This window comes from Erinaceus europaeus, chromosome 1, assembly GCF_950295315.1.
Source record: "Erinaceus europaeus chromosome 1, mEriEur2.1, whole genome shotgun sequence".
NCBI classification, from domain to species: domain Eukaryota; kingdom Metazoa; phylum Chordata; class Mammalia; order Eulipotyphla; family Erinaceidae; genus Erinaceus; species Erinaceus europaeus.
The window spans coordinates 94,145,346-94,158,126 of NC_080162.1; the positions used below are offsets into that span (position 1 = coordinate 94,145,346).

Genomic DNA, 12,781 nt, shown 5'->3' on the forward strand with positions numbered 1-12,781 from the left:
TCGATCCCCGGCAGCACAGGTGCCAGAGTGATGTCTGGTTCTTTCTCTCTCCTATCTTTCTCATAAATAAATAAATAAAGTCTTTATATATATATTTGAAAATAGTTATATTCACTACTATGACTTCATTTTTAATAAATTCTAAAACCAAAAGGAAATGAAAAGAAAAAAATTAGGGAGTCGGGTAGTAGTGCAACAGGTTAAGCGCACGTGGCGCAAAGTGCAAGAAATCAGAGTATAAGGATCCCGGTCCAAGCCCCCAGCTCCCCACCTGCAAGGGAGTTGCTTCACAGGTGGTGAAGTAGGTCTGCAGGTGTCTATCTTTCTCTCCTCCTACCTTCATTTCTCTCTGTCCTATCTAACAATGATGACATCAATAACAATTTTTTAAAAAGGGGGGCAACAAAAGGGAAAATAAATATTTTTAAAAAAGAAAAAATTTGAATAGCACAGCTCACTTCTGGCTTAAGGTGCTGTTGGGGGTTGAACCTGGGCACTCAGAGCCTTAGGCATGAAAACCATTTGCATAAGCATTAACCAGTCTCCTCAGCCCTGAAATCTTAAATTTCTTTCACTGTATTTATTGTTAATAATATTTCTATAAAGGCATTATAAACTGTTAGTTCAGTACAAAATCCTGTAGAGGGAAATGTTATGCATGTACTAACTATTGTACTTACTGTCGACTGTAAAACATGAATTCCCCAATAAAGAAATATTTTTAAAATTCTGTATAAAAATCTGAAATGGAACAGCAACTATTATTTTTTAATCTTTCCTAACTTTGTCCAGTGAAAGAATTTAGAAGCAATAAATACACTCACTTTTCACTCATACCCTGATCTGAATAAAAATACCCACAAAAAAGATCAAAAACCCTGGGATAAATGAAAGGTTCTATGACTAAAACAAGCTAAGTACAAAATGGGACTGAGTCAGTATCACCTATTATAGTAGCAGGAAGAGGGAGACTGAGGAGGAAAAAGGGCTCTTAACAGAATTCCAGTAATTAAGTGTGGAACAAACTCCAAAAAGAAAATCCACTACTGGGGGAGGGAGGGTGTATAAATAGCATAATGGTTAGGAAAGAGATTCTCATGCTCGAGGCTCTGAATTCCCAGGTTCAATACCCTGTACCACCATAAGCCAGAGCTAATCAGTCAGTGTTTGGAGGAGGAGGAGGAGAATGGAAGAAAATGTACCAGTACAACTATCAGTGTAAATAAAGATGCAGACAAAATTCAGCAGATGCTAAAATGATGGGCTAAAACAATAAAGGGAAGGGGTCAGGCGGTAGAGCAGCAGGTTAAGCGCACATGGCACAAAGCACACAGAGCGCCATAGGGATCCTGGTTCAAAAAATAGCCTCCAGGAGCAGTGGGATTCGGAGCCCCAGCAATAACTCTGGAGGCAAAAAAATAAAAATAAATAAATAAATAAAATAAAAACAACAAAGGGAAACAAGATAGTCATAGGGTGGCACCCCAAAGCTTACTTAATAAATTGTGCAAGGAAAATTTTTGCTTTATTTCACAAGCTGGATAATCACAATCTTTATGAGATGGTCATACAATATTAGGAGTGGAGTGACTTGGAATTGCATATCTTTCAATGTCAAGTGACATGTAAAACATCAATAAAGTATTCTTGCCAAAAAAGCTTAGAGTGAATCTCATCAAACTTCCAGGTTTAAGGTCAGTAACCACTATAATGAGGTAACAGCTTTATTATAAGGAAACAGCCCTCTCTAAGACTTACATTCTAGGTCATTAAAAAAAAAAAAATCAGTACTGCAGGGAATATTATAGATGAAAGGATAGTCAAAACTAAAGAAATTATAATACAGAATATACAAAATGATAATATACATTTTTTTAAATCACTTAAAAACTCCACTAAAGGGCTAGAGCAATAGTTCACTGTATAGAATCAGTACCTTGATATGTGCTGGCTCAGATCCTAGTCCTGGTGTCATGGGTACACCACAGAACCAGGGGGAACTCCAAGGAGGTGGAGTGGTGTTTTGGTATATCCCTTGCCTCATCACAGGAAGTACAGATTAGTAGCACTGGGGAGGGACTGTGACAGTGGAGAAAGCACTGAACTTGCATGCATGAGTTCCCAAATCTGATCTAGTCATTGCATGCATATACCAGGGTGGTGCTCCAGTTCTTTCTTGACATCACTCTGGCACCCTAGCACTCTGTCAGAGATTGAACTCAGGATCTCATGCTTGAGAGCCTGATGCTTTCCTGCGCTCCTGGTGGCCATTTTTATTTTCTTTCTTTCTTTTTCTTCTTCCATTTTATTTGATAAGACAGAGAGAAACTGAGGGGAGGGTGAGGCAGAGAGGGAGAGTATATATACTCTCCCTCTGCTTTGAAGCATTTCCACTGCAGGTGGGGAGCAGGGGCTTGAACCCAGGTAACCAGGTCTTTTGAGCATAACGGGGTTTGCCACCACCAGGCCTCCTCCAGTTTGTTTGTTTGTTTTCTTTTTCATTAATAAATTAAATATTTAAAGGGCCAGTTTCACATTAAAAAAAACTTTTGATAAAATTTTACTAAATTGCAACAATTTAATATACTTTAATATACCTTCAATTTAATATACTGTGTGACAAAACAAATGCACATAAAACACATTAAGATATTTATCTTTTTCACTAAGTGTGTGTTTTTTGTTTGCTTGTTCTTCTAATGAACAAGTGACCTGAACACCATTCACATCACTTAGGTATAAGGGCCTAAGGCAAGTGGGCTTCGTATAAACTGTGACGGTTTTGTTAAAGATAAAAACACTGTCCTGGGAGTGGAGTGGTAGCACAGCGGGTTAAGCGCAGGTCGTGCAAAGTGCCAACGACCAACCTGTTCGAGCCCCCGGCTCCCCACCTACAGGGGAGTCACTTCACAAGTGGTGAAGCAGGTACGCAAGTTTCTCTCTTTCTCTCCCCGTCTTCCCCTCCTCTCTCCGTTTCTCTCTGTTCTATCCAACAACGACGACATCAATAACAACAATAATAACTACAACAATAAAACAACAAGGGCAACAAAAGGGAATAAATATTTTTTTTAAATTCTGCATTTCTGTGTCTTTGAGAGACAGAGAAAGGGAGAAGAAGGAAGGAAAAAAAAATCAGCCTGGAGCAGTGAAATCTAGGCAACCACATAAGCAAATACCAGTGCTGCTTATTTTCTAAGTTTAACTAGATTTTTTTTTCTGGAATATTGATTTGTACTTGAAACAATGTCAAACTATGATTATACTGCATTGGGTATTACAGACAGGCATTTTCTCAAAAATAAAGTGGGTTATTGCAGTTAGTTGTTTAAGTATTTCCTATCAAAAAGAAGTCAACTTTTTAAGCATAAAGAAAAATTTTAGAGAACTTTCATCTAACAACACGATGAATTTACTAGCTTTCCATTAAATAAAACTGTTTTGATGAGTTTGGCAGATACTAATGTGAACTTAAGGATGTGAAAAATAAAAAAGTTCATTCAAAATGCACAATAGACCACGGAATAATTTACTTATTTATTGACAGAGCACTGCTCAACTCTGGCTTTTGGTGGTGCTAGGGATTGAACCCTGAATCTCTGCTGCCTCAGAAATAAAAGTTTTTTGCATTGTATAACCATTACACTATCTCCCCAGCCTGCAATAGATTTTAACAGGAGTATTAAAAAAAGCTTTATTTCCCCCACCTGTAGGTGGGGGGCAGGGCATCACAAATGGTGAAGCAGTGCTGCAGGTATCTGTCTCTTCCCATCTCCCCCTCCCCTAGCTATTTCTCTCTATCTCTGTCCCAAAAGGGGTGGGAGGGGGGGCTGACCACTAGGAGCAATGGATTCCTTATGCAGGCACTTGAGTCCCAGCAATAACTTGGTTTCAATTAAAAAAAAAAAAAAAGGTTATGAGTTTGAGACTCTGAGAAACTTTAAGAAACACTACCACCTGGTAGTGTGTACAGGTTACAGTGTACAAGAGCCCAGGTTCAAGCCCCTGGTCCCCACTTGCAGAGAAGCTTTTGTGCAGCAAAAGTGATGAGAAGCCACAAAATGGGACAGTATATGAGCAAACAATGTATGTAGTAAATGTTAATATCCAGAATCTGTTGCTTAAAAATAGGTCTTTCCTATGTCCTCAAAATTCTACTCTCAGCTATACACTCAAGTAATTAAAGACAGGGATTCAATCAGTTATTATATATAAATATTCATGACATTATTCACAGTAGTCAAAATGTGAAAACAGCAAATGAGAAATTAAAATATTCACCAATAAACAAGAAAATAAACAGCATATTCAGGGAGAAAGGAATAAAATTTGATATATGGAAGGACCTTGGCAACATTAAGTTTAATGAAATAAACCAGTGACAATTATATGATTCCTCTCACATGAAGTACCAGAACAGGCAAATTAAAAGAGATAAAAACTAGGCTCAGGGCCAGAAGACAAAGCAGTACTAGAGCAGTACTGGCATGTATGAGGATCCAAGCTCAATTCTCAGAACCATAATATGCCAGAGCTGAGCTGTGCATTAGTTCTTTTATAAAAACAAATCTTTGGGAGTCGGGTCGTAGTGCAGTGGGTAAAGCGCACATGGCGCAAACCGCAAGGACCAGCATGAGGAACCCAGTTCCAGCCCCCGGCTCCCCACTGCAGGGTAGTCGATTCACAAGCGGTGAAGCAGGTCTACAGGTGTCTATCTTTTTCTCCCCCTCTCTGTTTTCCCCTTCTCTCTCCATTTCTCTCTGTCCTATCCAACATCGACGACATCAACAATAACTACAACAAGAATAAAAACAAGGGCAACAAAAAGGAAATAAATATTTAAAAAATCTTTAAAAAACAAACAAAAACAAATCTTTAAAAAGAAAGTAGACTCGTTTACTAGGGGCTGGGGAAATTTTATTGCAATGCTTGTTATTAACCTTACAAGTAAAAAATCTTTTTCTCCCCCTCTCTGTTTTCCCCTTCTCTCTCCATTTCTCTCTGTCCTATCCAACATCGACGACATCAACAATAACTACAACAAGAATAAAAACAAGGGCAACAAAAAGGAAATAAATATTTAAAAAATCTTTAAAAAACAAACAAAAACAAATCTTTAAAAAGAAAGTAGACTCGTTTACTAGGGGCTGGGGAAATTTTATTGCAATGCTTGTTATTAACCTTACAAGTAAAAAATTAACAAGTAAATCCTACAATAATAAACAAACTAATCACTTATAGTGATTTACTTACCCGTTTGGGGCCACTAAAAATCTTTCTGGTATTTTCCTTTGATCTGTCTCCTTGTTTATTTGCAGGTTTCTTCACACTTTCTGGCACACCAGGCAAGTCCTCTGTAAAATCCAAGTTTTCTGAAATGGTAATCAAGACTAACTAGCTTTCTAGTACTTAAAATTGTCTAGCTGCCAACCTTTGAATATTAAGAGGTACAGGAAAGTTGCAATATTTGGGGAAGAAAAGCAGAAAAGCCCCACCTAACTACAAAAATACTCCTAACTATATTAAATTTTATTCCCAGACCAAAAGAACAGCAGAAATCCAATAGCTGTGTATGTGTTCCAGTTTTGAGTAAATGGAATAATCAATTATTTCCCTAAATAACTTTTTCTTTTTCCCCAAATAATTTTCTCTTTAAAGGTCATGTAAAAGTTACATAATATGGATACTGCAACTGATATGGTCTAGTTTAAACATACGAGCACACACACACACATAATACCAAGTAATCCCTAAATGCAATTATTTTCCTACAAATTAAGTATACTGAAAAATCTTAGCCTTCAAAAAATGCCTGCTTACATTTACAAACACCATAATTTGGGGGCCAGGAGGTGGCATACCTTGTTAAGCATTCACACTACAATGCGTAAGGACCCGGGTTAAAGCCTCTGGTCCTCACTGCAAGGGAAAGCTTCATAAGTAGTGAAGTAGAGCTGCAGGAGGTGTCTCTCCGTCTCTCTCCCTCCCCTCTCAATTTCCCTATGCCTCTGTCCAATCATAAATTAATCTTTAAAAAAAAAAAAAGCACTAGTTTCAAAAGAGAAAAAGATGGCAATTTTTTGGCAAAAAATGACATAGTACAGTGTAGTTAGTGGTATATGTATCTGCACACAATCTAGGAATTACATTAATTTCAAAATGACTATTTCCAGTCTGAATGAGAGAAACTTTTCTTTATTCTAGCCCTTAAAATTTCTTGCTGTTTCCTCCATTAAGTTTCGAATTCTAGATCTGGATCTCAATCAAACGAACTCTCTTTTTTTACAACTGAATTTGGTATTAACTTGAACCTTTGAAAAGGAAACTGAGTTTCAAAGTTTAAAACTGAAAAACTGGGAAATGTTATGCATGTACAAACTATTGTATTTATTGTGGAATGTAAAACATTAATTCCCCAATAAAGAAATTAAAAAAAATAGATTTCTGAAAAAAAAATGATGTTATCTGAAGATGTAATTTTTAGACACTGATTTTCAATTGTAGATTAGGGTAAACTGCCATCTAAATTAGCACAAGAGGTAAGGTGCTGTAAGACAGGAAGGCTGGTTGCATACATGGCTACTTCTCCTCAGAAAGAAACTCGAACTGCCCAATCAGATCTCAAATGACTAGCTAGGCTGCTATAAATTCACATATCCAGAAGAATCTCAAGACATTAGGTGAATTCTAACAATGTCCTCATTTAATTTTTGCAGAGTGGAGTAAGTGGCGGGGTCCCAGGGACTATGCCTATAAAAGCCCATTTTTTATGGCAATGGTGACTGTAATCTAGCAAAACTAGTTTTAGGCCAAATAAAGCAAATAATAAGTAAACCCATACAGAAAAACTATACTTGTTTATAAAGATCCTGGTGGTCCCGAAGGTGGTGCAGTGGATAAAGCATCAGATTCTCAACCATGAGGCCCCGAGTTTGATCCCCAGAAGCACATGTACCAGAGTGATGTCTGGTTCTTTCTCTCCTCCTATCTTTCTCATAAATAAATACATAAATAAATAAATAATAAATTCTAAAAAAAAAAAATCCTGTATCCCAGAAGCTTTCAAATGGTCTTTTCTCATTTAATAGTCCTTTGCCAAGTTAGCACTTAATTTTAAGAGCTGTTTCTCTCCCTCTCTTTTTCTTCCAGGGTTATTGCTAGGGTTCAGTGCCTGCAATACAAATCCATTGCCCCTGGTGGCCACTGTTTTCTTGTTTTTATTGGGTAGGACAGAGAGAAATTGAGAAGGGAGGAGAAGATAGAGAGGGGAGAGATAGACACCTGCAGACCTGCTTCAGGGACTCCAATAGGAATCCTTTCAGGGGTCTTTGCACTTTGTACTATGTGTGTTTAACCCAGTGCACCAAGAGCTATTTCTCTTGTCTCTCACAGTGACTGTAAACTCCTCAAATACCTGGTCCTGATTTTTTTTTTAATGTAGAAGACAGGCAGAGACAGAGACACACACACACAGAGAGAGAGAGAGAGAACATCAGACATCACTCTGGTAACATATGCTAACAGAGACTGAACTCAGGACCTCATCCTTGAGAGTACAACACTTTATCCACTTAGCCACTTCCTGAGTCATTTTTTTTTTTCTTTTTTAGACTTGGTCCTACTTCTCAGATGCAAATGTTCATTGTTAAAAGTGAATAAAGAAGGGCTGGGGGTGGTCCAGGATGTGGCGCAGTGGTCAAGCTTTGGACTCTCAAGCATGAGGTCCCGAGTTTGATCCCCGGCAGCACATGTGCCAGAGCGATGTCTGGTTCTTTCTCTCTCCTCTTATCTTTCTCATAAATAAAATCTTAAGAAAAAAAAAGGCTGCTATAATGGTTATGCAAAGAGATCTCATGTCTGAGGCTCCAAAGTCTTAAATTCAATTCCCTGCACCAACATAAACCAGAACTGAGCAGTGCTCTGGTGTTGCTGTGTTTAAAAAAAAAAAAGAAAAAGAAAACCTAAGCAGCATTTTTAAATTTTACTAAACCAATTTTGGAGGGTGACTCATAAGACTCAAACTTAATATTAACTTTAAACTTATATGAGATGTTTATAACATTAGTTTTTTCATTTTGTACTAACTACAAAGGATTGTTATTAATTTTAATTTTCTATTATTTCCCTTGTTTACAAGCATGGAATAGTTTCAAAGGTCAAAAATCTATCATTTTAACTCCATTGCATTTGGATTTTCAAAACTGGAAGGTCAAGATGTTTGGTATCCCTGTACACAAACACAAACAGCATAATTCAAACACAGAGAGTCAGGGAACTAGACAATGGTCATATAAAAAATGTCCATGCATGAGGTTCAGAAGTCCCAGGTACCACCAAAGTCAGAGTTGAGCAGTGCTTTGGTTAAAAATAAATCACTCGGGAGTCGGACTGTAGCACAGCGGGTTAAGCGCAGGTGGCGCAAAGCACAAGGACCGGCATAAGGATCCCGGTTCGAACCCCGGCTCCCCACCAGCAGGGGAGTCGCTTCACAGGCGGTGAAGCAGGTCTGCAGGTGTCTATCTTTCTCTCCTCCTCTCTGTCTTCCCCTCCTCTCTCCATTTCTCTGTTCTATCCAACAACGACAACAATAATAACTACAACAATAAACAAGGGCAACAAAAGGGAATAAATAAATAAAATAAATATTTAAAAAATAAATAAATAAATCTCACACACACATACTCTCTCTCTCTCACTCCTCAATCTATAGACTAGCTTTATATAGCGTGAGATTTAATTATTAACATTTAAAATACTGTACCTTTGGATAAGATTATTTGTGACTATAAATTAAAAAATTAAATAAAACAAACAGAGCTTTAGTATCTAGAAAGAAACTAAGTAGTCACTCATTTAATCCGGGGGGGGGGGTCACATTTACCTAAAATCATTTTTTTCAATTTTTATTTATTTATTGTTGGATAAAGATAGAAACTGAGAGAAGTGGGGGAGATAAAGAGGGAGAAGAAGACAGAGAGACACCTGCAACCCTACTTCACCACTTGTGAAGCTTTCCCTCTACAGGCGGGGACCAGGGGCTTGAACCTGGGACTCTGTGCACTGTAATGTGTGCGCTTAACCAGGTGCACCACCCACCTGGACCCCTAAAATCATTTTTTAAAAAATAAAGCCTTACCTGCATTATTAGTACTAGACTGACTATCCTGGGAATTATCATTACTCTCTGGAGGAGGCTGCAAGGAGGGTGATGGAGTTGTTTTAGTTCTTTTTTTGCTTGCTTTTCTTTCCACTTGACAGTCATCATCTTCATCATCTTCACTTTCACTGAGATCATCAAAACCAAAATACTTAATTTTGTAATTAGAACTCCCAGAACCCCCTTCATCACCTCCTGTCTCATCATGATCTTCAAAACCAAAAAATTCAAGTTTAACATCCTTTTTAGATTTAGTATTACTAGGTCGAAATCGAGTAGTAGTCTTTGAAGTTGCCATATCTGCCTTTTTTCTTAAGCGGCCAGCTTCTCCTAAGTCTGCAGGAGTCGAAGAAGTAAACTCATCCATGCTGCGTTCCATCGTATCCTGTATGGTAACATTACAAACTGACAAGCAAGATGGATGTAAAACAGTGTAATCTCTAGTCCGTCCAACCGTCCCCCTGAAACTGGTCCCACAACTTACACTGCCCTTCTTTGCCTGATTCAGGCCATCTTTACTTGATTCACTGTTTACTTTGGCTAAGGCCTGACTGGTGCCATCCATTAGCTTATCAAAATTTGATGCTCCTTGGGAGGGTTTTGCTTTATTAGCCCTACAATACGTCCTACAGTTGCTTGGCCTAAGAACACTTTGCATAATGTCTTCCTCAATGGCTTCATTCAGATCTTCTAATCGATTTTTTAAATCTTCATCCTTCATCTCCAAAAGAGGATCATTATCCAAACTTAAAATACAGTCTTCTGATCTGATATCTTCAAAATCATTATCCCATTCGTACAAACCAGTTCTTACAGATCCCTTAATCAGAGATGTTTCTGATGGAGATTCTGACCTTTTGCCAAATTGGGAGTTCCAAGTGTCATTTGCTTCCTTGATTTCATCAGCTTTGTATCCAGAAGCCACGATAGTTGCTGCATTGGGCTTCTTAGCACTATCTTCAGCATTTTTGTAATTATGGTGACTATTATTTTCATGTTCTTCACTAAAATTATCCATTTTACCTATAAAAAGAAAATCAATAAGTAAAAGGATAGAAACATGAGTAACAATATAAAAATTACAAAAACCAAGGACATATGGCCAATAGTACAGTCAATCTTAACAACTGCAATAATTTTAAAACAACTGCAATAATTTTAAGATGTGAAAATTAATGTTCACATATAGCTGATATATCCCCTACCATCTTTTCAGTGACCTCTCCATAGGCATTAAAGCCCCCTAAGATTTCAGCAGTGTTAAAAATATATAGAAGCCTAGGAGATGGTACAGTTACAGAGTTCTGCACTAGCAAACATGAGGTCTTAAATTCAACCCCCAGTACCACACATGCCAGAGTGCTGCTCTAATCTCCTTTCTCTCATAAAATAAATCTATTTTTATATTTTTTAAATATTCATTTCCTTTTGTTGCTTGTAGTTGTTATTATTGTTGATGTTGTTGTTGTTGGCTAGAACAGAGAGAAATGGAGAGAGGAGGGGAAGACAGAGAGGGAGATAAAGACAGACACCTGCAGACCTGCTTCACCACTTGTGAAGCAACTGCCCTGCAGGTGGGGAGCCGGGGGCTTGAACCAGGATCCTTACACAGGTCCTTCCACTGCGATACCACCCGACTAAGTGTGGATTATTAAGTGAGGATTATTATTAACTGAGGATTATTCTTTTTTTAATTTTTTTTATTATTTATTTATTCCCTTTTGTTGCCCTTGCTGTTTTATTGTTGTAGTCACCATTGATGTCATTGTTGTTGATAGGACAGAGAGAAATGGAGAGAGGAGGGGAAGACAGAGAGGGGGAGAGGAAGACAGACACCTGCAGACCTGCTTCACCGCTTGCGATGCGGCTTCCCTGCAGTTGGGGAGCTGGGGGCTTGAACCAGGATCCTTACACCGGTCCTTGCGCTTTGCACTTAACCTGCTGCGCTACAGCCCGACCCCCACGAGGATTATTCTTATCTTCCCTAAAATTAGAATACATGTTGTGTTTTGATAGATACTATTCTCTGTCCTATCGAATGAAATATTTAAAAAAATAATCTCATGTATTCAATTACATAGAATAAATAATTATTTTAAATGTCACATAGCCTAAACTTCTGAAATACATATCAAAGAGTTTTCCAAGTTCTTCACAATGGTATTCTTAAAAAATAAGTGCACTCTGCATACTTTACCAGGCACAAGGAGCCAGGTTCAAGCTCCTGGCACCACATGTACACACCACACAACAAAGTATTAAGGACCATGGAGGAAGTGCTGTGGCATCTCTCCATTCTCTTACTCTGAAATTCAAAGAGAAAAATCTCCCAAGAATAGTGCACAGGCGTTAAGGTCTCAGCAGGCAAAGGATAAATGTTCTCTATGAAACTTTGTCATTTAGCTCTTCAACAATTTTTTTTTTAATCCTAAAACCAGAAGTTGATAGTGGGAATAAAAGTTCCATGTGAGATCAAGTCACTATGAGGCTAGCAAAACAAAGTAGGGAAGGGTGGGTGAGAGTAGCTGTGCACTGTCAGGCAAGACCACTTTTGTAAATGAGATTGATGAAACAGTGTGAGTAAGAGAACGGGCAGTGACAAATGATTTAATGGTCTCAAAATGGAATTTTGGTTTAGGAAATTATCAACATAACTCAACATCAAACATGAAACCAACAAATAATCTTTTTTCTGCTTCCAGGGTTATTGCTGGGACTCAGTACCTGAACTACGAATCCACTGCTCCTGGAGGCCATTTTTTTCCCTGTTGTTGCCCTTGTTGTTTATCATTGATGATGTTATTATTATTTATGTCAAATAGGACAGAGAAATGAAGAGGGGAGGGGAAGACAGAGAGGGGGAGAGACAGAGAGATGCCTGCAGACCTGCTTCACCACCTGTGAAGCGACTCCCCTGCAGGTGGGGAGCTGGGGACTCGAACCCGGATCCTTATGCCGGTCCTTGAACTTTGCACCATGTGCGCTTAATTTGCTGCACAACTGCCCAACCCCCCACAAATATTCCTAACTATAACTTCAGAAGAAGAACAAGGCTACCTTATCCTAAAACACACATTTACTTTCAACTGTCCTCCTCCCTCAAATACCCAAGCTTCAGATAAGACCATTTCAAAGCCTATTTCAAAGCATGGAGTACAGTTATGATATATCAGAATCTGCATGTGTAGCAGGTTAAACCGTCATGCTATATGCAGTTAAATTATACTCCAAGCCCTACCTGACTAAGGAAAGATAGAAACAGGCTGAGGGTATGGACAGACCTCCCAATGCCTGTGTCCAGTGGAGAAGCAACTACAGAAGCCAGAACTCCTACCTTCCGCACCTCAAAAAGAATTCTGGTCCATACTCCCAGAGGGGTAAGCAATAGGGGAAGTAAACCAGAGGGTTCTGTACCCACATTCCAAGAGAACCTGAAGTGTTTGTCACCAGGAATCTAGTTTTCAGAACATCAATGAAAAGCAAGTGAATCTGGAAAACACCAGAGGAAGCCAGGCATGGTTTCACTTACCTGACAGGAGAGGAAAAAGGGAAAGACACTTGGAAATAGTAACAGGTATAGGAGTGAACTAGAACTGAAAGCAGGATGTCAGAAAAAATGGGGGG

General features: G+C 38.5%; 1 protein-coding gene across 2 annotated transcripts in view; it reads right to left on the bottom strand.

The window, feature by feature from the left end:
- Positions 1-12,781, bottom strand: part of WAPL (WAPL cohesin release factor) — a 94,493-nt gene that overhangs the window by 52,241 nt on the left and 29,471 nt on the right. For both annotated transcript variants that reach the window (XM_016191340.2, XM_060190970.1), the window contains 2 exons: positions 9,137-10,180; positions 5,254-5,372 (listed from right to left, as the gene is read on the bottom strand). In XM_016191340.2, the coding sequence (XP_016046826.1) occupies positions 5,254-5,372; positions 9,137-10,180 (1,163 nt within the window). The remainder of the gene's footprint in view (positions 1-5,253; positions 5,373-9,136; positions 10,181-12,781) is intronic.